At 35.6% G+C, this 27827-nt stretch overlaps 4 protein-coding genes across 4 annotated transcripts in view; 2 read left to right on the top strand and 2 right to left on the bottom strand.

Moving 5' to 3' along the window:
* The first annotated feature begins 3181 nt into the window (after positions 1 to 3181).
* LOC117120887 (hydroxylysine kinase-like) lies at positions 3182 to 10134 on the top strand. Its single transcript, XM_033265985.1, has 4 exons — positions 3182 to 3660; positions 8678 to 8814; positions 8909 to 9089; positions 9313 to 10134. Exons 1-4 carry the CDS (start codon positions 3306 to 3308, stop codon positions 9738 to 9740), a joined length of 1101 nt encoding a protein of 366 aa, XP_033121876.1. The 5' UTR covers positions 3182 to 3305; the 3' UTR covers positions 9741 to 10134.
* A 356-nt stretch (positions 10135 to 10490) lies between these two features.
* Positions 10491 to 20113, bottom strand: LOC117120842 (F-box only protein 22-like). The gene is made up of 5 exons (XM_033265930.1): positions 19723 to 20113; positions 17039 to 17204; positions 14756 to 14927; positions 13553 to 13865; positions 10491 to 12724 (listed from the first exon to the last, which is right to left on the bottom strand). The coding sequence occupies exons 1-5, from the start codon at positions 19890 to 19892 to the stop codon at positions 12352 to 12354; spliced, it is 1194 nt and encodes a 397-aa protein (XP_033121821.1). The 5' UTR covers positions 19893 to 20113; the 3' UTR covers positions 10491 to 12351.
* A 206-nt stretch (positions 20114 to 20319) lies between these two features.
* On the top strand, positions 20320 to 23787 carry LOC117120886 (G2/mitotic-specific cyclin-B-like). Its single transcript, XM_033265984.1, has 8 exons — positions 20320 to 20513; positions 20742 to 20912; positions 21220 to 21312; positions 21430 to 21600; positions 21875 to 22033; positions 22156 to 22392; positions 22529 to 22777; positions 23266 to 23787. Exons 1-8 carry the CDS (start codon positions 20487 to 20489, stop codon positions 23362 to 23364), a joined length of 1206 nt encoding a protein of 401 aa, XP_033121875.1. The 5' UTR covers positions 20320 to 20486; the 3' UTR covers positions 23365 to 23787.
* Positions 23788 to 26171: 2384 nt separating this feature from the next.
* LOC117120853 overlaps positions 26172 to 27827 on the bottom strand; it is an 8486-nt gene continuing 6830 nt past the window's right edge. Inside the window, exon 3 of the mRNA XM_033265943.1 lies at positions 26172 to 26742. Within this exon, the coding sequence (XP_033121834.1) occupies positions 26706 to 26742 (37 nt within the window). The 3' untranslated portion in view covers positions 26172 to 26705. The remainder of the gene's footprint in view (positions 26743 to 27827) is intronic.

Here is a 27827-nt window from a genome sequence, read left to right as displayed (position 1 = left end):
ATTTATGAGAGAAGATAATTTTGTTGACTTTGCATGGTTATTGTGAATAAACATTCTCCTTTAGCATAAATTTCCATATTAGGCCTATATATTAGTTTATATTTTTATTAATGAAATTTACAAAAACCTTAATTAAAAGCATTGATAGACCAACTACTATTTGAAAAGACAATAACATTTCATTCATTTCAAGCATTTTTCATAAATCCTATAATAGCTTATTTATTACTAAAATTTAGGTCTTCATTATATACTTATTTTATGAAAAATTAGAAAATTTTAATTTGCATAGCAACGGTTGCTATGGTGATGACCTTGTATTTTATTACACCATTAAATTCACTTTTCTATAAAAAGCTGTTTATCGTATAAAAAATATTGTATAAGCCAATCTAATAATATTTTTATTGAGATAAATAATAACAGCAATTATGTGAATTCCATTCGTTGCTATGGAGTTATAAAAGTTCCGTAGCACTTCAGTAAAGGTGTTTGTTTGATTGTTTTTTTTTTAATATTGCTCATACATAACCTAAATACAAAAATATTCATAAACCTATGACAATGAGGATTTCAATACGGTAAGCTTTAAGCATCCCTTATACTTAAATTTCATGAATAAAATAGGAAATTTAAATTTGCGTAGCAACAGTTGCTATGGTGATGACCTTGTATTTTATACATCAATGTGTTAACTTTGTTCAATAAGAGATGTTTATTATATAAAAATATTGTATCTCATGATTTTTGCTTAGTCAATGACAAATGTACAGCAATTCTACTGATTTTGCTTAGTTGCTATGGACGATAAAAAGAGTATTGCTATGCAATTATATCAAAGTTTCAGCATTTTTTTTACATAATCCTATTCTATGATAATAATAGATAATTCAGATGTTAAACATATTCATAAAACCTATGAAAATAAAGTTTTTAATAAACTTTAGGCTTCCTGTATACTTAAATTTCATGAATAAAATAGGAAATTTAAATTTGCATAGCAACGGTTGCTATGGTTATTGAAATTGTAGTTTTTCTAAACGCAAGATTCTTTTTCGATAATTAACGAATATTTTGAATAAGTTTCACCAATTGTTGATGATGATTATTCGAGTAATGTTATTTTTTATATTATATAGCTAAAACTATAATTTAAAGCGGAAAAATGGCGGCCATTTTGAATGCGTAATTTGGAGGTGTTCCCCCAAAGGGATTTTGGGTAATTTTGAGTTCTGAACTTCTCAAGACCTATATTTTCAGAAAATATCAAAATTAGCCGGTAGTACTTCCATTGCCACCTCCACCCCAAGATAGCCTCTAATCTGCTGGCCTATAATATATCGGCGCTGGTTCGAACGGCACGCTCGCTTATGGTTTCGGTGGTGGAACAAGTCTTCTCGGATAAGGACTCTAAACCGTAGGTTCAGTGTACACAATTGGCTCGTGTGCACTTTAAAGAACCAAGTACACCATTCGAGAAGAGTAGGGGGTTACCCCGGTGTAGGCTACTGGTCCATCTCTAGTCCCCTGTCCGGCCACAGAAGGAGCGCTCACGACGCGGCCCATGTCAGGTATCCACCTGCGAATCCTTACACACTACGTGAAGCTAGATCATACACACTAGCTACGTAGTGACTCGATAAGAAGACTAACATTAATTTTTAATTGTTTAGTTTCAGGGAACACTGAAATTACAATTTCACTGTTCGCTGATTTTTATTTATTTCACAAAGTCACATTAATATTCATATACAGTATTATGATTACAATAGAAAATTTAAAGTATGTCTAAAAAAATTAATGAAAATATGAAAATGAGATGTAGGAATTACATTTGAAGCAAAGCCTTTACCATGTAACTCTCTTAAATAATAATATAATTACAATTAATAATAATTATTAATTATAATGATAAGAACACTTTAGAGGTAAATCTATCCCCCGCCGCACACCATCCCGGTATTTCTGAGTCGAGGTTTCGGGGCCTTAATAAAGATTGCTCTAGTACTGTACAAGTGAAATGATTTACTAGGAATTAATATAATCTTCTAGTCATCCATCTAAAGGTAAAAACTATCCCCACCGGACACCATCCCGGTATTTCTGAGTCGGGGTTTTGGGCCTTAATAAAAGATTACTAGCAAGTAAAATGTTCTACTAGAATTAATCTAATCTTCTAGTCATCTAAAGGTAAAATTAACCCACACAGGACATCATCCCGGTATTTCTGAGTCTAGGTTTCAGGGCCGGAAAATTATTATTTATGTGGTGAATCAAATATGACAAAATAAGCTTGCTGTTTAACTACAGTAAAAATGAAATAATTTGAAATCTGTTCCATATTTTCAATAGGTTGAACATGCAAGTTATGTTTGAAGTTTTTTGTTTTGTTTTTGTTTTTGTTTTTTTTTAACGTTGTAGTTGATAACTTATTTGATCCGTATAAATGACATACGAAACATTTGGATAGATTTGTTTTACTAATAAGCATAACACTCCATTATCCTTGTCCAAAGTTGTAATCTCTATTATTTGGTTTGTTTTTGTTGTAGTCAGCCTGTACTGTTGTGTTGCATGGGGTTCCTGAATAATGACCAATTTTATGTCGACCATTGTTTTTCTAAATGTTGGCTTGCGCTTCATAACTACAACGGAAAGGCTCAATATAAATACCCAGTACCAGTACTTCATTAATTATATTACATCCATTCAGGTAAAAAAAAAAACCCCGTCGTGGAAAAAAAAACCACAATTCGAAGGGGAGAAAAAAAACTTATATGTATGTACCGTATTTTCTACATATCAATAGGCTCTAAAATCGATTAAATAAGCCTTTGAAATCCCTAAATTGTCAAAATTTTCGGGGCTTCGCATCCTGGACCGCTTTCGATGCCTTTTAAGCGACGCTCGACCACGCCCACTTTACTATCGTGATGGAAATCTGACCACTCGTTAAGGGCATCGGCCACACCCTCCCCCCTCCCGTTGGGGACCTCAGCCCCAGTAGGGAAAATCATGGTGCCACCCCTGGACAGCTCAGGGTGGGTACTACTACATGTAGACGAGGTTGACTAGTTTAAATATTTGTTGCTTGAAGTCTGGTCATTCAATTTTGTAAAAGAAGAGATTGCGTCAGAGAAAGTACATTTGGCTTACAAACGATATTGAGTTCCGACGCCCTTGATACGTCATTGGCTTATGTGTTAAATGGTAATCGTCCGATATAATCCTCATTGTAAATTTTCACAAAGATATGCGAAATGTGAGTGATTGTTGGCGAGGAGGCACAACACAGTCAGACCACGATGTCGTTTGAGGACTCAGAAGAATCGTTTCTGCCATTGGTAGACCTAGATGATGTAGCTGGGATTATTGGAGATTTATACGGCATTTCAGCTGACGGTGTGAGCGAATTGAAAGGGTTCAGCGATAAGAACTTTTACCTAAAAGTCGCTCACCCGGAATTACGTGGTGAGAATGTTTGCACAGAGTTCGTACTGAAAATTACCAATCTTGAAGATTCACGTAAGGTGACATTGCTCGAAGGACAGACTGCGGTAATGCTACACCTAAAAAGGCAAGGAGTCAAATGTTGCCGACCAATACTTAACATGAAGGGTAATTACATGCATTTGGTCCGTATGAAGAAAATATGCAATGGTAAGTTGAGTAGCCTCAATAAATGCAGAGAAATATCCCATACCATGAATAACCATCATATTTTTTTTTTGCTATACAAAATGTGATCGTGGTGGTCAGACTGTTAGGCATTCCAGTGGCGGATTCAAGGGGGGTCTGAGTGTGCCATTTCCGGCCACCAAGAGGTACCATAATCATGAATTTTCTAGACCGTCGCTATTTCGAATTCCTCGTACCGCCACTGCATTCATCCATTAATGCATTCATCCATTAATTCATTCATCCACTAATATACATATTATTTGGTTGAGCAGCTTTTGATGATACACATCTAGATGTGTATAAGAGACAGAGGATGTAGTGTTTATTAGTGTCCTGTGCCTTGTAATTCAAAAATCACATCATAGCCATAGCGGACAAATAACCGAGGTTTGTTATAGCTCTATATGTTCGTCTGTCTGCTTTCTTTTCATTGTATTTGCATTGTCCAGTAAGCAGATAGGCTTTTTTCATTGATTACGGTCCTTTCATGCATAGGATACAAACTTGTTTTTCAATGCAAGGATTTCTCTGATTGTTGTGCTTCTGGTTGGAGTCTAAAGGACTTTTAACCATGAATTCTTTGAATGTCTGGTGTCTTGCATATTTCCCTTAATTTTTATTTGCCTGAAATGTATTTAACAGTTTCTGGTCCGTTCCTTTTCCCCTATAATAACAACTGGCGGCGCATGTGTTATTTGCTTTCTTTTTCAATGTCATGTTGGCTGTAAATACCATGGTTCTGGTGAGACATTTTCCGTTTATAGACAGTTATTTCAGTTTCGTTCGACAGTTGCAACTTGCATATATGTTTTGCCCGCTTATTGTTTCATTGGTTTTGGTAAGCCTGATTTCCACTAGGCGAATTTATTCGTGCGAATCTCCTCAGGGAACAGTGAAATTGTAATTTCACTGTTCCCTGGTCCCCTCAATTTTGGTATGCAATGCCATTTCATAAGTCAAGGAGATGCCTGAAAATTGTTAAAATAAACGGCATAAATGATCCAGGTTTTAACGAAAGAGTGCTGTACAGCCAGAGTACATCATATTTTATAGCAACATAGCCTACCTGTATCTCCAGGGCCGTCGGAACGCCACTTCTCAATTCCATTACTTTTTTAAATACATATTTACTTATACCAATGGGTTATATGAATTTATTAATAATGTTCGTATCACATTGTCTTTGTAATGTTATACAGTATTTAAACAAAAAAACCATTATGCGCTTGTTTTTGTAGGTTTTTGTATTGCTTAGGCCTATGTACATTTCAACTTGTTTAATTTTAGTAAATAAGATTGATTTTGAAAATGTTTAGAGATATAAATTAATGTAAACCCCTAAAAATGTAGGGGGTTTGAGTAGGCCAATATTGTCATCACCACACAAATGTAGACGAGTCAAGCCGGCCCTAATTACTTGCAAATAAAATGTAAACCCCCAAGTGATGAACATTCATTTTTGAAGTATGCATGTGTGCTATTTCTCGGCAGGTTTCTATAAGGGAGTGGGGATCCAACAAAATCATCAATTCCAGTGCGATGCAAAGCAACGATAAATAGATTAAATATGCCATTGATTATACGCTACAACCAGACCCACCAATATTTTCCTGGGATTTCAGTCCCTAGACCTCAATCTGAGGATCGCTTTGCTCTCGGAAAGTATTACTATTGAAGACTAACAGAAACTCAGAAAATAACATACAAACTGCTGATTGCTTTTGTTCCTGCACTCTTTCCCCTTTATTCCAGGTCGGACTCGCTTTAGTCTGCATTAGTGTCTCATTACCATCATCTTCATCAACATCATTTTATATTTTTTCTTGACACACATGTAAACAAAGTTTCCATAGTATGGCTTCTGAATCCCTGTAAAACTGTCCAAATTCTAATATTGCGCCCCTCCACCCTTTCACAAAAAAAAAAATCACCTGGATCGCCCTTGAAGCAGGGGCGGCGCTAGCGGGAGTCCAGGGGAAAAGGATCCCCGTCGGGGAACTCTGGACCCCACTTGGACCCCCCCCCCTATGTCGGGAAATTTCCAGCAAGGCCGTCGGGGAAAAATCAAATCACGTGCGCCGAATTATTCAATTCAAGCATGTCTTAATAAGCTGTCAAAATTTTATGGATTAAAAACTGTTTAGTGCAATTAGTGCTACCGTATGTGCGATTACTATCGTACGGGTATAATCGGTAAAAAGTCTAGCAGAAACACACACAGCATTTATTTAAACAACATTGAGCACAGCATTAAAAAAATTTTAATAATTCAAGTGATTGTACAAAGCATAACTTATCTAGAGTATGACAAACAATTTATTATTGATTCAGGCTAAATTTGGCAAGTAAGTGAAATTAAAATTGTATCATCATGTTATTAGAAATTCTATTAATTTGTAGGCCTATTTCCAAATATAATGCAAATATAAAAAAAATAGTAAAAATAAAATAAATAAAATAAAATGAAAAATATAAAAATTGCATCCTGTGTATTCGTAAAATGTAACTGTATATTGTTAATATATATGTAAATATAGGCCCCTATACAGTCACTGTTATTCATTGTATTATGTATTCGTGTTCCTTGCACTTTATTATTCATGGGCAAATAAAAAACTCAATTAATCTATTTTTAGAAATAATTTATGATTTTCGCAATAGACGTATACATTTGTCTTATTCACATAAATTAAAATAGGCCTAAACTAGATACGCCACTGTCTATGGTGCCATATTTTCAAAATTTGTTAAGCGACCCCTCCCCCCTGCTTTTTCTATAATGACCGGACCACTTGCAAGATGCTTCGGACAGCTATGATCTCTGCTCACAAACATCTGAATTAGCTATAATACACAACTTAAGTGCGCGTGCCTTTATTATACTTAAAGAAGTATAAAAAAAAAAGCATGCAAATGTAGTTTTCGGCATATAAAATAGGTAAAGTAAAGTGAAAACATCAAAGACAATTAAAGTTTTATTTTCTGTGGTACATCACAATGATTAATTAGATCGATTATGATGAATTTTGCTAGGATATGAGAGTGTCATATCTGGCAATCTAGAGGTACTATTTCCCCAAATTTTATCATCTCAGCCCCAACTATGGTGGGGCTGAGACGGGTGTGGACTCGCGATTTAAAAGTAAGTAAATACATCAAAGACAATGTTTTTAAGTTTAATTTTCTATGGTACCGTACATCACGCATATTAATTAGATCATGGTAGCCGAACAAAGCTGATAAAAGATCATAAGAATTTGTTGGCGATTCATTTTGATTCCATAATGGTAATGCGATAAGATAATATTTATAGGTTTTCTCTTTTATAACAGAGCTTACAACCTTACATTCAAAATATATGAAATTAATTATTAAATAAAAAACTAATGATAACAAACAGCAAAAATTGTTTAAAAAGTAAGTACTGTACAAGCAAGGAAATTTAAAAGTGTCATTTCCGGCCATCTAGAGGTACTATTTTCCTCAATAGGTCAAGTAAATTAAATACATCAAAGAAAGTGTTTCTTTAGTTTTATTTTCTATGCTACATCACTCATATTAATTAAATCCCTAATAAAAAATCATGAGAAATTTACTGGCTCTTCATTTAGACATAATGGTGATGTGATGATGATGAATTTTAGTAGACCTAGGCCTGTATAAAAGTGTCATTTTCGGCCATCTAAATGTACTATTTCCTCAAATTTTCTCACCTCAATGACGTGGCTGTGGACTCGCGAGTTTGAAACAGGTAAGTAGTACATCAAAGACAATGTTTTTAAGTTTTATAATGTGGTATGATTCGTGGTTGTCAAAATCGGTGATAAAAAGATCATGAGAATTTGTTGGCGCTTCATTTTGACTATATAATGGTGATGTGGATAATAATTAATTCCACTAAATGCCCCCCCCCCATCTTTCAAAACAGGTCTGCGCTCTTGCACGCACCCCTACTCCCAAATCCTGCATCCGCCCTAGTTAGTGCGTGCATTTAAGTATTTAGATTTAAGAGATTCATAATGTTGACAACAGCTGACAATGACAGTTGAAATGTCTTAATGTTTTATGTACAGTCCGGTTTGGGGACTTCCTGATTGGTTGAGAGTTCTCCTGTCGCCAATGTATTCAGGGATGTGTTTAATCATGCACTGGTGATAGGCGGTAATAATACACAGTTTGGTTGCTGGATTTTAGGGCAGATCGTTTGGTCGAATCCCTCATTTCTGCATATAATAGGCGATGTAACATTTGTTTGTTTTTGTTCCTAGTGTTTGGAGTTTAAATAGTCCAACTATTTCCGCATATCTCTGAAACATCGAATCTTCTCTTCGTAAACGAATTACGCGCGTTTGCTTGACTCTCATATTGAACCAAATTTTATTTTGTAACTAACGTAGCTTATTGATAAGGCAATAGTGGAATGGATTGTAGAGTAGGCCTAATCATATAAAATGGGGTTTTTTCCCAACAGATTTACTCAATGCTTCAATAAAATTAGGCATCCAGCCATACCACATGACACGTTATTCGTTAGTAGGCCTACATCTCACACTATTAAGACAAATCGGGCCTCCCATCATTCTAAAATCTGCCCCAGTCCAAAAACGTAACCATATCAGGCCTTGTGTATTTGTGTACATGTCAACATTAACAATTTCAATAAGCATTTTACCTTTCTAAATAACCAATAACTAGAAAATTAATCACAGATAATTAAGCACAGATTAGACCATGCCATCGTAGACCAGTAATAGTATACTGTCTATTCCTCATGCATGGTTAGCCACACTGAGTTTACTCAAGTTTACCCTTTAATATTTATTCTTATTGCTGTCAAACGGTATAAATACTAAGAAAGCTAGGTACAGGGAGAGAACTTCAAATATTGATTATTTCGATTTCGGATAGCTTCACAACAGAGAGTATGCCTATATCATAATTCTCTACTTGCAGCTAGCTAGTGGTATTAAACTATCACATCGTTGATTTCACATAGGTATTAAGAAGCACGGCAGTTATATTATCAGACTGGTCAACTATGTCAAAGGTCAGATGATGTCATCGTTGGTCATTGACTCAACATTGCTTAGTCGTTTTGGAGTTTTTCTTGCCGAAATTCATCTAAGTCTTCAGGTATTTTCAGCTGATTTCATAACTTATCATGACCGTCTGATGTGTTACATTATTTTTTTAATTTTGTTTACATTAATGCTTTTCTTCCCTATAGAATTTTAAACACGATTCATTTAAAGAAACCGACGATTATGAATTTAATTTATCCCAAGTTGTCAACCTGTCGTCATCGAAACTAGACGCCCTGAATGATGACCATAAACAACATCTATCCCGATCCGTTATTGAAGCGTTTCGGACGGAAGTATTACCAAAATGCAAACAACTAAAAGAAGGTATCGTAGGCCTTAATGATATACTGATATTACATCATCATCGTCCTACACTGTTCAACGAATGAAGAAGTACTGTAAATGATGCTTTCATACGGCAAACAAATTTTGTGTTAGTCAGTCCCGACCGAAAAAATGTCCGAAAATGTAGTTCTATAGCTTTTTTTTAACTACTTTTTATGTTGAAAAACGGTACCTCTGTTATAATTTTTTTTCAATTTTTTAGGTATCATCCATGGAGATTTCCGGCCCGAAAACATTATAATAGATTACACGGACAAGTCAAGTGCGCTGTTCGGGGTCATTGACTTTGGAGACACGATCCGTTCATACGTACTATTCGATGTTGCCATAGCGATTGCGCATTCAATGTTACATGACACAGAGAATTGTCTAAACGTGGCTAGCCTGATCCTTGGTGGTTATACGTCCATTTCACCGTTACCTACGTGGGAATTACGTCTCCTCCTCACATGTGTTCAAGCAAGACTAATCCAAGTACTAGTATTTTGTTGGAATCGATACCTAGAACTACCGGAAAACGCCGATTACATGTTGGACGCTGAACGAAAAGGTGGATGGGAACTCGTCGAAACATTGCAGAGCGTTTCCCATACAGACTGGATGCGATATATTAATGAAGCAGGTAAATAATATAATTAATATTACAATCAATCTGACTTTTAATACTTAGCATTAATAATAACTATTATCTTTTACCAAACCAATTACCTTGCTTATACCAGGGAGTTGTTATAGTGACTATAACAACTCCCTGCTTATACTCTGTTAATTGTGTTTTTCACAATATGTTTAACACCATGGAACATAATGTTATACAACATTCTTCATACCATGTTTACTATGTCATGTTATAATAAAAATGTTTATCAATTTAATTAGTTATTGATCCATAAAATATATAAATTGATTGTAATAAGCACTATAAATAATGTGATATGTCAATATCGAGAACTATATGATGTTGTTCAAATGGGAAACAACTCGTACCGAAAGAACCATACACTCTGGCGTGATAGGGGAGAGGGATCATCAATATTTTCAATACCTGTCTCTTATACACATCTAGATGTGTATAAGAGACAGCTTACCTACATTCGTTGTTCAAATGGGAAACAACTCGTACCGAAAGAACCATACACTCTGGCGTGATAGGGGAGAGGGATCATAGGCGATTATATAATCTGGCTGCGACGATGCCATTACTGTTCTATTTTCTCTAAGTAATTGTTTAAAACAATTGCTCAAATTACTCAAGCTGCACAGCAATTAGGATAAGCTTCTTCCAATACAAACAGCGATTATATTTTAAGATTATACGTCAAGTCTTTATTTATTTCTCTAGTATCTGCAAGGTACAAATAATAAAGTCAAACCACATAATCATGTTGATTTTCATTTATTTTCAACTATCAGCATATACTACAATATTGCATAGATGCAACTTTAGTAATTTATTTTATCAGTTCAGTTGATATTTTTTGTGATTTTCTGGTTTTTTTTTTTAATTTTCTATAGGCTCACATAGACAATTTTTTGCATTTCTTTATAGCTTTTTTACAGCAGTATGTATTTAAATTTAGCTAAATTATTATCCATGATCCATGATTTTAATATATTTCTATATTGCTTATTTTATCAATGTTTCAATATTTTAATTTGAAAATGGATGAGTGGGAAACACTGACTTTTAGTCACAGCGATTAGGTTCGCTTTAGTGTTTCCTTCCTGCTCACCCAGTTGGATGGTTTTTCTGTGTACTGTCGTCGTTTTGGAAATAAAAAGAATAAGAATAAAGCCTTCCCTCATTATTAGAAAGGCCTTCTTCCAACAAACTACTAAATCATTGAATAAATTAATGCCAGCAAGTTTGTCTTATCCCAGAGCATCTAGGAGAACCTAAATGAAGATTATTCCATGAGTCACACAAAGATGGCGACTTCTTCAGAAGGTATCTTTGCTCCAAAACAACGTAACTTAAAACTATAATAGCAGTAACGTTATTTTTGCCATGGGACGGCCACATTGATACCTGTATTAGCAGTGAATATGCTTGCCTTCCAATACCAGGGTCTTGGGTTCAAATCCTGCAAACATTTAAAAAAACTGTACTCTCTAAAGCCAGCCACTCACTGCATCTGATGGTCATTGGCAGACACGATTCTATAGAGAACCCCAACGCCCTGACGCATGTGCAACAGATCGTATTTAATGACGATCCATTTTGACTGCCACTGATAATAACCAGACAGCATCGTCTAACGCTAGCAGAGAGCAGAGTTGGATTTGTCGTAAGCCACAGCGAGTGCCCGGTTTAAGCCACTGACTGAGAATCATTTGCTGTTGACAAGAATATTTAAACAGCCATACTGTGCATCATGAACAAATTCTTAAGCTCGTAATAGACCGAATTAGTCACCAAACCAATGCCGTTATAGTGGACACAACATCAAAACAAACTGCTAGGTGGCAGTTTTTCACACAATAATAAGCCATCGCAAATAAATTTTGACAGTATTTAAACTCTTCAAACTTATTTATTTGTACATTTTATCGTAAAATAACTTATCGAAAAGTCTTGGTAAATATTTCTTTAATAAACATCACAGTATTGACCTGTTAGATTTGAAATTGAGTGAAAGAAACAAATGGAAAACTTGGAACATTTTTGCATAGCCTCGTCGCGTTAACGAGGGCCTAGCCCTGGACTAGAAAGTCATACAAACAACGTTCTTTTGACTCATTGGTCATCGTAGTCAAAAGCAACATCTTATTCTGCAATTGAGCAATTTAAGTTTATCCAATATTTTCAATACAGTATTTTCATACAGAAATTGCAACAAAATCACTTGGTGACAGTATTTAAGCTGACTATGTACCTCTAAATCAACAGTGATCACCTTAGTCAGCGCTGGATGCGGCGAGTCCTGCAAGCGACTGGCCTAGGCCCCCTAGAATGCCTCTCAAAATTCTTCATATTTTCAGTTTGAACGGAAATTCAATCAAATCAAACTTAATCTCATGAATCTATAAATAATTCAAAATGTATATATTTTTATAAATATAAAAAAAAAACTATCTTCTACGGCAACATTGAATTTTAGATGATTTAATAGACACCACTTTTGACTCTGCTCAATGCATAAGTATAGGACTTTCAACATGAACAACTTTTAATACCCACTCGGCCAAATGTTCATGACGTCATCTTTGGTGACTAATTCGGTCTATTGTGTCTGTGTAATCATCCAAATGAAATCAAGCACATTATCGTTGTGTATCCATGTGCCATTTCCGGTAAATTCTTCCACTTAGACTGCGGTAGATTTGTACAGCCGATTTCTCCGTTACCAAAAAGGCCGAACAGAGGTGTTTTTGGAAAGAGCGTACGGAAGACTTTACTTTCTACATCCCATGCTGAGTAGAAATCGCATCCTCGGCCAATGCATGCAAACATCAAACCTATGCTGTTCTTCTCTGAGAGTCCTGCACTCTTCAAGCGCATAAGTTCCTTGTGTACCAATTCTTCTGTGTACGCATCTTGATCCAGTAGTACAGATGCAGCACTGATACGCTCTCCGGAAAAGACGATGCACTCGGTGGTGCTCTTCCCGCCACTGTAGTTGCAAAAAACAAAAACAAAAGAAAAACAACATAAAAGCACTGTCTAAATATTACCATATTAAAATATATTTGTTTTATTTCCTCCTTATATTATATAATTGCCTGCTAGTTTTTTATTTTACATACTACTTCTCAAACAATGTCAAAATATGTAAGACTGATCCAATCACAAACCAAATTCCAACAAGTGTTTCAGTCTAAAATTAGTTTATCACAGAGTAGTGTAAAATTTATAGATAATGAAAAGTTATGAGCATAGGTCATAGTTCTTCATATCAAATTTAGACTATGCTACATATTATTATTTATATTTTTATTATAATACTGTACATAGTTTTATGCTCAGTTATCTATTAATATTTATTACTTCCTTGATGCCATGATGACATACCAATTTTTTGTCATTCTTACAATTTTCATTTTATGGGATGCTATAAGACTGTATACCTCATTACATAATTTTTATATACAAAATACACTATTTAATTCACTGTAGAGGCTTTATATTAAGCATAGCTCTAAAGCTGACAGTACTGTATTACTGTACTTTGCAAATGTGACTTTCTGGTATTTCTTGTTTAGTACAGATTGTTTATGCATGTCTATTTTTTTATGCAGTTACTTTATTAGTCTATTCTAATTTTAATATTGTTTATTATCTTTAACTCCACCTATCATTGTGTGCCTATTCTTTGACTGCTCATTCATTTACTTTTTGTCAAAGAAAATTTGATAGTGTAAACAGAGCTTAAGATTTGACTGTTATTCATATATGTTGCATACATCTGGTCTCACATTGTTTGTGTGTGTTTCTGGCTTACTTCACCACTACATACCTTAAAACATGGTCCACAATGGCACCGGCAATGACTGGTGTTTGGCCGTCTTTGAAGAAAGCTTCTTGTAGCTTTTCACCAGCTAACTTTCTTGCTGTACTTGTTTTGGGAGTAAATGTCAGGATACACTTCACATCCTCGTGCCGTTCAATGCCGGACTGTTCCCAGATATTACCACCAAGATTATTGCGAATGGAAAAGCGTGTGATTCGAGCACCATTCATTTCTGGAAAAAGTATTGCCACTGCTCCCCCTTCTCCTTCAGACTCTGCACAATTGGTTAAATCCCGGGTTGTACCTAAGAAAAGAAAGACAGGTGTGTAACACACTTCCTTTTGGGAGGGGGTTTGAGGGATAAATTTGTTTCATAACACAGTGCGTCTATTTGTGGGGAGGGGGAAGGGGTTTTTGGGACAAATTTTGTTTCAAATTTAGTAAACATGTGACTTCTCGTGATCAGCTCATACCTTGATGCCAGAATGCCTTGTAATAATAATTTTTTTAAACAATATTTCTTAAAGGTTTGCACTGCGACTATCAATAACAAAATAATAAAACCATGTGTAAAAATATTGTTTATGAGGTAAAACCACTAAATTTATTTTAGTTCATAAGAACCTCTGGTTTGAAGACAATAATGAGTAAAAAATAATATAATATAATGTTAAAGTAATAATGATTTATATCCTTTCTTTTTCGTTAATAAAAAAAAGTTTAGCAGTAATTTTAAGAGACATAAAAATCTAAATTACTAATTGCAGTGTCTTGCTTTTTTACTATGAATAACGATTGTAATTAATTGAATCAAGCAGTACATGTCCACTCTCCAAGCCCTACTGGCTACAGAGCATCTAGGGTCCGAAATGATCAGTTTCAATAAATGGATTCAACTTTGTTTAATGTTTATAGCAAAATAAGAAAGTCCCTGGAAGAAGTATCAGCATCCAAACAGGACTTACTCTGGTTAACAGGACTGGAAAAATTGTGCGACTGCACCACTTGCGGTCGAAGGCATCATGAATGTTCCGGAGGCATTTTTGGGGAAAACATTTTTTAAAATAAACTGTTGGCCTGTACTGCTGGAGGCATTTTTCCATCACAATTTTCATAGTTTGTGGACAAACATTATTTTTTCCAGGCCTGCTGGTTAATGTAATACAATAATATAAAATATCAAGAAACATTTACAAACTGTTCCAGGAACTGTTACAGCGACAACTTGACAGGAAGAGGGCAGCAGACTACTAACATAACTGTCAACATCAACACCACTTGCTTCTTCAAGCGATGTCCCATGGAAGTCACTTGTCCTTTTGAACTCGGTTAATAATAAACAGGCTGTAGGAACACTCCATGCTTCCTAAAGTAAGCAAATCAAAGATAATGTCCCTATACTATAGGAACATGCGTTAAATGATCAATATGCCTGGTGTAACAGTCATGATTATCTTATTAATAAAGTTGTTATCATCCAAAAGAGAGCAATTAGGTCTCTCTCGGCCATTGCATGTCATGCACACTCTGCTTCACATTTTATAGAACATGATATTCTTAGGTTTTTACTTTTTTATAATTACAATGTATGTATTTTTACGTTTCACTAAAGAAAGGGGAGATGTCTCAACTGGTATATCCAAAGATTTCTGTAAAAACAATGTGCTTCATAATAACTCGGAGCCAGGCACTGGTGTATTTAGGGGGTTCCCCCCCCCCCCCAAAAAAAATCAATTTCAAGTGGCTAAAAATCACCTAAAATCACCTTAGTTTGCGAGTTAGCATCACTCAACTAATCATCGAGCCCCCTCCTACTTCACCTTTGCACCCCCAATCAGCACCCCCATTTTAAGACTTCCAGATACGCCACTGGAGCCAGGGGAAAAGCCCCGGTGGGTTCCGGGGGAGAAGCCTATAGCCTTATGTATAAAAAAAAGTTGTATTTAATTGATTTATAAGGTTAACAATTTACAATTAAACATACCTACGTTCATAAAAATAATGTTTAGTCATTGTTATTCTTTCCCACATGCTAAGTTTTAAAAAAAAAGTTTTGAACTATAGACGAATGGTGAATAGTGGAGAAAATTGGTATGATTTCTATTACTGTGCTGTTGATAGTCCTGTCACAGAGGCTGGAGGATCCAGAAGTTTTCAAAAGGCGGGGTTAGGGGCACAACAGTTTCAGAATAGATAAGACTGAGTAGCACATAACATAAATATGCATTGACATTTTTAAAATTTAGTGGCAAGACAAGGGGGCACGTGCCTCCCTACACTGGATCCGCCCCTGTGTCACACTACTACTACGCCAATGATTTGTGCACCTTCTGATACCATATACGTAACAAATAATTTAAATTTCTATGGTGAATAACAATTACAATTACAGTTACTCCCATTTACAAATATAGGCCTAAATCGTAAATCTAGAAAATACTGTTACAACACTATAATTTAACTAACTGGAGACAAAAACTGTGAATTCTACATGCGAAATTCTATAGTTTTAAAATATAAGAGCGTGCTAGCTGCCATCTTTTAGTCGGATTTGCCAAGACTGTAATTCAAACATGGAATAATTATCAAAAAGTACCAAAAACATTTCAGAACTTTAGTGCACAGAGCATTTTTTGCATTTAAAACAATCAAATACAAAAATAGGGGGACGATAAATTCGCCCTTGTTATAGTTCCCACTAAATGCATCCGCTCGAACTGGCATCCGCTCAAACTGACATCTGCTCGAACTGACATCCGCTCGAACTGACATCTGCTTGAATTGACTGGCATCCGCCGGACGGAACAATCGACCAATTGAATGATTAATTTATTGTTTGAATGATTGACTGATTGATTGCTTCATTGAGCATTTCACGATAATGCTTTTGTGAGATACAGTAGCAAACGTTTTTCATTAGAAATAAAAAAAAAAGTTTTATTTTCCAATATATGGGTATGATGACATCATATCATGCCGCATAGTGATTTAATATTTCCATATATGGGCAACCATGAGTTTTTGGCACATGAAACTTGATAGTGTGGTAAGAGTCTTATTCTAATGACCTGTATAAATATTAGAGAAAAAAGCTGAATAATGTAAGCAAATTCTGCTTGTCCTCCCCCGCATCATTTTAAGGCCCTTTGTTTTACATAGAAATTGGGAAAGCTAGAAATTATTGTAGAATGAGTATAAATGTGCATCTGCCATTAGAAATATACGGGCAGCTAGATCAAACCTGAATAGCGTCGCTAATAACATCTAGCTGATGAAGATCCACTGATAGTGGAACGAAAAGTAGCAGTACGTATATATTTGTTACTTGGTTTTTAAAATTAAGAATTCTACAATCAATAGGTAGGTAGATGGTCACAATCACCTGCATCATCTTCCACATGTCATCATCATCCTCATTAACCATATTAATTTATAATAACAGTACATATACAATACTAAGTCAAAGGAGATAGTTACCTGTAAGCATATGTTCAAATCAAGGCCAAAGTAGCCTAATATGTAGGGTACTGGTAGTTCTCTTTCATCTTCCCTACTCCATATGTGACTGTTATATTGTGCCCATGTGAAACTTTCTCTTGCTTTAAGTATAAGTGTTGCAACACTTTTCCAGCGCTTACAAACCCTAGTTGAAAAAGGAGAGAAAAGATATAACTTTAAAAAGAATTTGTCAAGTCCCATTTTTTTCATTCCTTTTCAGACCTGATCATATTTTACTTGTTCACAGGAAATCATCAGTTCTCCTGGAAATAGAGGCCCCTCGTGAATAAAAATTAAAATTTAATGACCTGGTATCCAACCAGTTCGTTGAAACCCAGCTTTTGTTGAAACCCAGATTGCCAAGTCCATGGCCACTTTGCAGACACACAGATTGTCAAACATAGTTAGCCGAATCTTGCTGTCACCGTCATACATAAGTACAGCATGCTATTGAAAACATGATGGGTGGAGTCATGGAGGAGCCGTATTTATAAATTAAACAGTCCTACTAAACATCACATGGTGTTTTTAGTGATTTTGTTTTCTATGTACTGTATTAGTTATAAATGGAATAAGGGTAACTCTGGGGATTGGCAGGGATTTTTTGACATTTTGCTTCCATTGAGGCATCATTTCCTCTAATGTTGCTTTGATGAGGGCCTTGACACTTTGTCAATCGATTGAGTGACCTTTATTCTGTTTGTACTTAAGATATTGTTATCTTTATATTATCTATTTTACTGAATGTCATAAATTTCATGTTTACTTAATCTTGGATGCACCTTTCATGTAAAAAGTGTGCTACTGTTTCAAAAGTGTAGTTTCCTATTAATTTATATATAATAACACTACAGTATCTTACTTCAATCAATTGAAGACATATGGCTATATCAGTTAAACTGAAATAAAGAGTGAAATGAAGGGGCGCTAATGCACTTTCGCACCTAACTTTTAATTCCTAATTTTTTTTACCTCAGTGTTGCTCTCACAGTCACAACATATAATTATAAAACATGCATCCACCGCTCACAAAGTACATTTTCCAAGAAAAGATACCTGTATAAATATAGACAGGTTGATACAGCGTTTCCACACTTGCTAGCACGACGAGCTGTATTGTTTTGCAATCAGGTAGAAAATTGCCAGAATGTCCGAGTCAATTCTTATATTTTGAAACAATTAAAATTTGAATCGTAATTTTCCTGTGAAACATCCAACAAACAAAATGTGGCATCATGAAGTACTATATTTTTGCTTAACTTTCTTGTCGTAATTGAGGTTCTTCATCGATAAAGATACTGTTACAAATACAGGTTGATACAGCCTTTTGGCGCTTGCTAAGCACGACAAGCTGTACTGTTTTGCAATCAGTTAGAACATTTTGAAACAATTAAAGTGCAGTATTTGCAACCGAAGTGGACGACTGCCTAGGGATCCCCGCGAGGGTGTGGCGAATCTTCTGGAAGATTAGCATTTTGAGGGCCTTTTTAATGGATTTCTAAAATCCATAATTTGTAATGTCCTATTTTAAATTTTCATTCATTTGATTATTGCCTAGGGACCTACAGTAAAGCAGGAGAAATAGAGGGTGGGGTGAAGGGAGAAACTTGCATAGACAGATGGTCAACACCACCTCATCCCCACCATTTTTGGGGCTGAGGTAAGAAAAGTTATGATTATGGCACCTTAAAGTGGCCGGAAATGACACTCTCGGACCTTTAATTATAAAGAAGAGCGGGTAAAAAAATGTAATGCATACTATAGCATTTCGCGATAATTAGGAACGATTTTAGTGAAATAATAGGTTTTAAAAAGTGGACTTTTTGAAATTTGGTGGTCCAGGGGCATAGGCCTGGAGGGGGTTTGTGAGAAAAGACCAAAGTAGCACTTTGAGGGTCTTACATAATAGATTTCTCAAACACATAATTCATGAATATTTCATTTAAATTTTCATTAATTTGGGTGTATTTGGGACCTGAAAAAGTAAAGTTATTATGTCCTGTACATCTGCAGGCTTATAGATAACATTCTTCATATTATATAGATCAATCTGCAACCACCGGAGACGATCAATTTCTAACAAATTTCATACCACATTATTAAAAATTAACTGTTAGATAAAATAAGCTGGCAAATATATAATGCAATGCATGCTATAGCATTTTGTGATAATTAGGAACGATTTTGTGAAATCATAGGTTTTAAAAAGTGGACCTTTTGGAATTGGAGGGGGGGGGGTTGCGTCCGCACCCTCTGCATCCCCTCTACCTACGGGCCTGTTAAATTACATAAAACTTTGCATTGTAAACTCGGACATTCTGGCAATTTCCTACTGATTGCCAATGGCTGCAGCTCTCGTCGTGCTAGCGAGCACAGGTTTGCTGTCCTGAACTGTACTTATTTGTTGAAAAAGGTATTTTGTGGGTGGTTGAATCATGTAAAAATGTTTTATAATTATATGTTCTGACTGTGGCAGTGTGAGAAGAACACTGAGGTAAAACAATTAGATTTAAAAGTTAGGTGCGAAAGTGCATTAGTTAGCGCCAAATGAAGGATTAAGCATCGGCAAACTGGGTTTTGACAATCTGGCCTAAATCCATTGGCCCTACTACTACCAAGCCTTGGAATAGGTAGACTAGGCTAGGGCCTAGGCAGGAACCAACCTGGAACATCTCAGCAACGACCGTGCTGGGAGTCGTTCAAATACTTGCTTCAGGAACTCATGAAGTTCAGTCATCACATAAGTAACTTCTTTGCATGGTGGGTTTGCTTGTTGTTTTTTTTCCTCCTCTTCTTCTTCGTTGATGATGTCACTTTCATTCAAAACCTCCATTGTAAATAGATATTGCGTTTAATAATTGTAAGTAAGTAAAATTAAAACACTAAAATCGAGTCGTAAAAATAATTTGTTTAGTCTTGCAATGTTTTGTGTCAAAGGTCAATAATTAAAGAGTAGACTTTCTTCAAGATTTGTTTTAAATAAAAACATTATGTTGTTTTTTTCTTCATCAATAATAACTAGTTTTCAAATAGTTAAAAATATATATGAATATAATTATATTATTAGAGTAGAAAGTATACTGATGAATTATGAATATTGAAAATACTGTATTGAATTATCGTTATTAAAATATAAGTGAACGAGCTTAAATATTACAATTGTTATTCACGCACCAGCACTGGACCAATGAAATTGGCGTATTTTAAACAGCTGCCATTTTCCGACCTGCCGCGTGTATTCAAAAGGAACAAGTGGCGTGAACGAGTCTCTTTAAACATCGCATTCGTGTTGGCAGAAAGGAATCTAAAATCGTTCTTGTGAATTGTAACGTAGTAATTTCTTAAAAGATCTTGTTGCTGTATTTTACATAGCCTACACTTGCCTACTTGATATTTTGTGGCACAGATTGCTTTTAATTCGAAGAAAATGGCTGTCCGTACCAGAGCTCAAACGGTTAGATTTTTTGTTTTTAATTTACAGTACTGTACAGTGCACTGTCTGTAGGCTGGATTGGGAACCGTCCAAGCTGTCTAGGCATATGCTAGGCGCTCCCGCTAAGGCTTGTCCTTTATTTAGGCCTATGCCCTTTGAATTTTCATTACTTTACCAGTTGTAGTAATGTAGTAATGTAACAATGCTGTCAACTGTTACTTAAACTGTTTCATGTTTTCCTTTTTTCAGTATGCTTTAGTTGGTCATAATACTGCAGACATAGAAAACCAAGCAAATGCAAGGCTAGCTTTGTTAGCTGCCAAAACTGGAGTAACAACCCGAAATAATGGAGACCAACCCAGAGCAGCTCTTGGCAACATCAGCAATGTGGCTAGGCAGTCCAATAGGCTTTTAAATAAGGTGAGAACACGTCATTCATTCATGTAGGGCCTATTCTATTGCTTTTGTTTTCACACGACACACTACAGTATCGTACAACAATGAAGAATATAAAGAATTTATGAAGCCAGCCAGTACAGTAATACTAAACTAGGCCTATCTATAATAAATAGAAATAATTACAATTAGGCCTATACACAATGAGGAATTTATCATGTACGTATTAAAAAAAAGTACCTTGGCAAGTATAGTATAAAAACAATAACAGTAGCATTTCATTATGTAGGCTCTTTTTAAGTATAAAGATTTACTTTCCTTCCTGAATTAGGCTGTGAAGAAAGATAGACCAACTCGAATGACAAAATCTAAGGCAACATCTTCCCTTCACTCAGTTACAAGTTTACAACCTCAAAATGAAGTGGTAAGTCAACATATGGAACAAATAGGGATGGCAGTACATTGGTAAACAACCCAGCATTTTATCAACTACTATTTTTAAAATTGAAATAAATTCCCATGGCCCGTTTCTATTTGCCAGGAACCAAAATCCCCAGAGGCAATGGATACAGTGGATGTTGGTGAAATTGCAGTGGCTTTCTCTGAGAAAATGGTCCTGAACATAGAAGACATTGATAAGAATGACACGGACAACCCACAACTCTGCTGTGAATATGTGAATGATATATACGATTACATGAGACAATTAGAGGTAAGCTTATGCAAATGTACTGTAGGTGCAGAAAATTAAATTAAAACTTTGTTGTTTGTTGGTATTTAATATCCAATAGCGGGGGTGAGGCCTGGGCCATTATCGGGGAGAAAATGCACAATTTCTTGGGAAAAATGTGTTGCATGTTAGTGATAAAACCCCAGCACGCCCATTATTTTTAGTCGGCCACCCTCTGGCGCCACCACAGTCCTATAGTCTTGCACTACATGCTGTATTTGTATGTATAACAAGATAATACTGATGTATTTTTCAGCGTGCACTGAAAGTAAACAAGGATTATATGGAAAATCAAGCAATCAACAGTAAGATGAGGACGATTCTTGTTGATTGGTTGGTTCAGGTACATCTTCGATTCCACCTCCTACAAGAAACTCTCTTCCTCACAGTACAGCTCATTGATCGCTACCTAGAGGTTAGTAAACCACATTGGACTTGTACAGTAAATTTAAAACATGGTCATCTGAATATTGAAAAATTGATTTTTTTTTTTGTAATGGATTTCACAATGGCTTTCAAACCACAATTTCTTTTTAGATTAAAGCAGTCTCAAAGGACAAACTGCAGCTGGTTGGTGTCACCGCCATGTTCATTGCATCGAAATACGAAGAAATGTACCCACCAGAGATTGGCGATTTTGTCTACATCACCGACAATGCATACACGCAGAGTCAAATCCGCAGTATGGAGATCCAAATGCTGTCTGCGCTCAACTTCGGTCTTGGCAAACCTTTGTGCATCCATTTCCTTCGTAGGAATTCTAAAGCTGGCGAGGTAGGTTGAAGATTACTCTGTACCACGGTTTTTGCCTGAAACATATTGTATTTATACAGCTCAGTACAATGGTATGTGCTGTTATTGCTTTCAATTGCTCTTCAAAAATAATTTTATTTTCATTTGAATAAACCAGGTGACTCCAAAGAAGCACACTCTAGCAAAGTACCTGATGGAGTTGACCCTTCCAGACTACGAGATGGTGCAATACGATCCTTCAGAGATAGCAGCAGCTGCCCTTTGCCTTTCTATGAAACTCCTGGATGCTGAGGCCGAGTGGAATCCGACACTGGTTCACTACAGCACCTACACAGAATCGTATTTAATGCCAATTATGAAAAAAATAGCAGCTATTGTACACAAATCGCCAGTTTCAAAATACCAGGTAATTTACAGTAGACCTAATAGAGGGATTTATCAATGATTTAGTTGCATGTTTTCAAAAACATCCACATCCACCTACTGCTAACGCGAGAAGTAAATGGCTAGAATCTCATCGGCAGACTGCTGTGTCTGCAATAAAAAATACAAGTCAATGTATAGTCTTTAATTATGCGAGCCCAGGTTTTCCACATACAGTTACATACAGTTACCATTGTAATACTATTAATTAATTTCAGATTGTGACCGGTTGCGATGTAATCTGTGGTAAACAGATGCAATCCAAGTTGTTCGCAAACTTCGACAGCATTCATACACCTTTTTACTTTACATTACATATTATTATTAGCAACGATATAGGTCGTCCTATTTTGTTTGACCTCTGCCACAGCTGTGGTAATCGGGAGTAATAAACATAACACCCAATCGTAGCGGGTATTAGATCATTGATATTTCATTTCAAATGATTAAAATATTAATTTTATTTTGCAGGCTGTCCGATCAAAGTACGCCAGCAACAAGTTTCTCAAGATCAGTACATTGCCAGAACTAACTTCCACAACTATTCAACATCTTGCAGAGACCTCGTAAATCTCCAGTTGCAGTTGTATTTGTATCGCGTATGCTACGATAGTATATATAAAACTATTCACTTGGCAGTTGCCAATTTTATCATGTCTACTGTACAGAGCAAATTCCTTCACTGTATATTATCATGCCAAAGTATAGAAATTACTACTACAGAGAATTGTGTAAAATATTAATACCAGCAACTACATGTGTACATATGTCCATTTCCTTGCAAATGGATACTTTATTATGTTTTAGTTGATTTGTTTTAGAGTATAGATATAATGTAAATGTTAGAATTAATGATTGCGTGCATTAGCCATATTGTGTTTGCCCACCAAAAAGCAAATTTATCGAGTTCATTAATAGCTTTGCCTTTTAGTGGGGTTAATATTTGTACTTGTATTATATTGAATTGATATTAATAAAATCTGAATATTAAAATGTTGTGTTTTGAATTCATTTTGTATTAAGTATATATTAACCTGTCCCTTTCCCACACAAGGACATTTTGAAATTGTAAATGTTCTTGTTTTGAGCAGCCTTAAATGACTTGTAGGTCATGGTCATTATTATCTTTATATTCACAAATTTAGGGGCTCATTAAATTCGCTTGAAATACGCCAGCACATTGCCAGAACCATGTTCCTCAACTAAAAATTCTACAGCATATGATACAAAATTATATAAAAACTGTATAGCCCATGGCAGTTACTGGCCAATTTTATCATGTCTACTGTACTGCAAGTTCCTCCATTGTATATTCCGATAACGTACTTGTGTCCATTTCCTTACAAATCAATACTTTAAGGGTATTGTTTTAGTTGTTTTTAAGTACTGTATATGTAGATATAAAATGTAAAGCAATAAATTATATTTTCCATATTGCTTTAGCCCTTCAAAAACAAAATTTTTAAATTGTAGGTTTGATTATTGGTGTTTGTACTTGTGTAATTGATATTAAAATTCTGAATATTAAATTTTTTGATGTTGGAATTTATAATGTAGTGTTTGTATAAACCTGTCCTCTAGGATCTGTACTTCAACCCTTTAAACAACGGCGGCGGAACCTTTTTGAAATTGTGGGGGTGGGCATTTCATAAGGTCGAGTATGCGAGCATTTAAGCTGGGGCAAAAAGGGCCCCGCCTCCTGGAAGCTACGGATATTACAAAGTTTGGTGAATTTTATAAATTATTTTATAGGCATTAAGCTACTGTTAGTGGCACCTCCAGATGGCCGGAAATTGCACTTCCAGACATAAAATTTGAATACTGTATAATTATCTTTATATCTCCATTTTTTTAATTGAACAATTTAGGAGGGTGGTGGCGGGCCGGCTGGGTCCCCTTGAATCCACCACTGGGGGTTCTTCAGCAGATGGAGAATCTATATCACCTCAGCCCCACCGTGGTACGGTTGGGGCTGAGGTAAGAAAAAATATGATTATGGCATCTCTAGATGGCCGGAAATGGCACTCTCAGATTAAAAGTTGAATACAATTTTCTCCATTTAAAAAAAATAATTTTGAAAAAAAATGGGATGGGGGTCCCTCGTGACTGGGTTTCCCCTTGAATCTGCCACTGTTCAATAGAAAACTTGACATAGCCTACCATTTTGTTTCACAAATGATTAATTCATAATGTCAAGCGAAAGATTTTTTTATTCGAAATATTTTTTTTTACTCAATACAGTTTTTACAACCTATAACACATTAACTACAGTGTACTGTAAATTCTATAGTTAAACTTCAGACAACTTTATTTTAAAAAGTGGTCTAACTTATTGTTTTCGTTAAATTAGAGTTTGAATGTGGTTATATTACGCTAGTCTGACGGTTTATTGTAAGGAAGGTAACTCAACAGAAGGACGTACATCTCCGCTCTCGAACATATCGCATGCCATTCAAAGTCCTTTTATCTTGATCTTTGCTGTGGCATGGCATCAACAATCCGATGCTAGTTGCGAGTACACCCGTCAATTATTAGTCTATGCGTGCCATTCGTTTTATGGTGTTAGTTTTTATTTTATTAATTTTGGGTACTTCGCAATGTCTGTTACGTCTGATTTTTTTTGACCGCGAGCTTGTTAAATGCTTCTATAAACTGCAATTTAATTTGTGAAAATTGACCAAGAAAATGAAAAGTTATAGCAATTTAAAATTTACGAATTTTATAAAATTTCATGTTCTTATGTAACATTAATCTGTCATTTTGACAATGTTGGCATAAGGTGCCGAAAACGAACATTTGAGTATATGCAGAACATTTATTAATTTTCTCTGCGAATTCAATTCACCACAATTTTTGTAAAATTAATGTTGAAATGAAGAATATATAATTTCAGTCTAATGTTAGTGCAAAATAATATCATTAGGCCTTTGTAATCACCGCACGACGCGCATTATCATGGCAACTAACACGCGCGTGAGTAATTCGTCACGTACGCTGACGGTTTATGGTCTAGATGCTATGGTTTTGTGACGTTCAGCGTGCAGTTCTCTATATAAATACCAAAGATACTAGTATCTTTGATAAATACTCACAACATTCTTTTCATGACGAGCCATGCTCTCTGGACGATTATCTTTTCCGCCGCACCACCATTCGTAATTTGCAGTTTCCCGATGTCCTCGTTTTTCATTCAAAATGTGCCTCTTGAATTTAATAAGTTCTCACGAAGAACACCTTAATTTTCATCTATTTCCACAAGCGCCCCTCAATTTCCACTCTGTTTTCATAAGCGCCCCGTTTGAATAAGCGCCCCTCAAAAAGGGCAAAAATATTTTAAGCGCCCGGGCGCTTATTCGCGCGAGTACGCTACAACTAATGCACATGCTGGTGTTAGGCACAATTTCGCTGACATGCATTTTGGAATACACAGAGTTGACCAAGTAAACATTAAACGACAGTGGCTTGTTATTTCAAAATTTATTAGTACCGGTACTGTATAAATGTTGAAATTCATAATTTGTGTTGTTTGTCTAAAATAGCTGCTGGACCCTGACCGTATAGGATCTGTGCCCCTAGATATTGAGCAGCGACACTAAATGAATTGCAGTATTACGTTAACTAATGTTGTACTAGTGTCAGCCACCATTTCGATGTCGTACTGCTTCCATTTGGATCCGTAAATGACAACACAGAGTGACCTAAGCACATTAAACAACACTGGTTTATTTAATTCTTCCTTTATTTATTTATATATTTTGCTATAAAATGATTGAACTTTATATACAATTCTCTTACAATAACAATATATGAAATAATTTATCGATGGTACATTATTTTCAATTGATATTAATCTAAATAAAACAGCAACAAAACATAATGAGCTGATTGATAGCCGGGAGCAGTCAGGCTGCCTATAACCATTGACAGAGGGGGTCGCAACAAGGAACGCTGCAAATATAGAAAATAATGATCAAATTTATTAACAAATTTAAATAAACCATTCCAGCTTATCCTAGAAAGTCGCTTGGTATTCAGATTTCATTTCTCGGACATCCGGGCTTTCTGGACAGTGGCGTATCTAGAAGTCTTGAATTGGGGAGGGGGGAGGTGGTGGCGGTGCGAAGTGAAGTGGGGGCCTCGATGATCAGTTGAGGAGCGCTAATTCGCAAAATATGGTGATTTAAGGTGATTTTTAACTACTTGACCGTAGAAACACACCCCCACCCCGCCTGCGCCCTCCCCTAGATACGCCACTTATTATTATTATTTTAGTTATCACAGTTAAATTATAAATTAATAGCATAGGTATGTTATTAATTTTATTCAGAATATTATTATTAGTATTTGTATGTAGCAGTAGCAACCTATCATTATCATCTTGTTAAAATATTGCAATGGCATTTAATTAAGTCCCCCATCGTCATTTTTCCGGTTCAAGGTAATCCATCCTCCAAGAGGATCAGATACTAGGCCTATAACTTAATCCTAGGGAAATTCCCTATATATGTTTTGGGAATACTGCGCTTGTGCAGATATACTCATGCTGCGGTAGTGGATTTTTTTTTTTTTTTTTTTTTTTTAGTAAAATGGAAAGTTTTAATTAAATTTTTCTGTAAAATGGAATGTGTTAAGGTTCATTTCTATTCATTTCATTTGACAGGTAGGCCTATGCCAAGCACAGTATGAATGTAGTTTTATTACGGAGTTGGTAAACAAATGACCAATAGCTGATAGCACCTTGTCCGATAATGATAATGATGTTATTTAGAGTAAGTTTGACTCCTTTAATTAAGATTGTAATAATAATAATAATAGTGTAGTTTTATATAGCGCACATATCCATCTAATGTAAGATGCTCAGGGCGCTTGAAATGTGGACTAAGAACTCGACCAATGACTTTTTTCGCCCCTAAGGGTCCCTTCGTGTCTGTGCTACCCGGTAACCCGGTACCAGCAACTCTCGTCGTCCACCACAGGGGCTGTCTGTTCCAGTACACCGGGGTAACCCCCTACTCGTCTCGAAGGATGTACTG

Source organism: Anneissia japonica, unplaced genomic scaffold (assembly GCF_011630105.1).
Source record: "Anneissia japonica isolate Jap-2015-1 unplaced genomic scaffold, ASM1163010v1 scaffold287965_len1858130_cov191, whole genome shotgun sequence".
Lineage (NCBI taxonomy): Eukaryota > Metazoa > Echinodermata > Crinoidea > Comatulida > Comatulidae > Anneissia > Anneissia japonica.
Note: the sequence above shows the minus strand (reverse complement) of the source record. Positions and strands in the feature narration are given on the sequence as shown.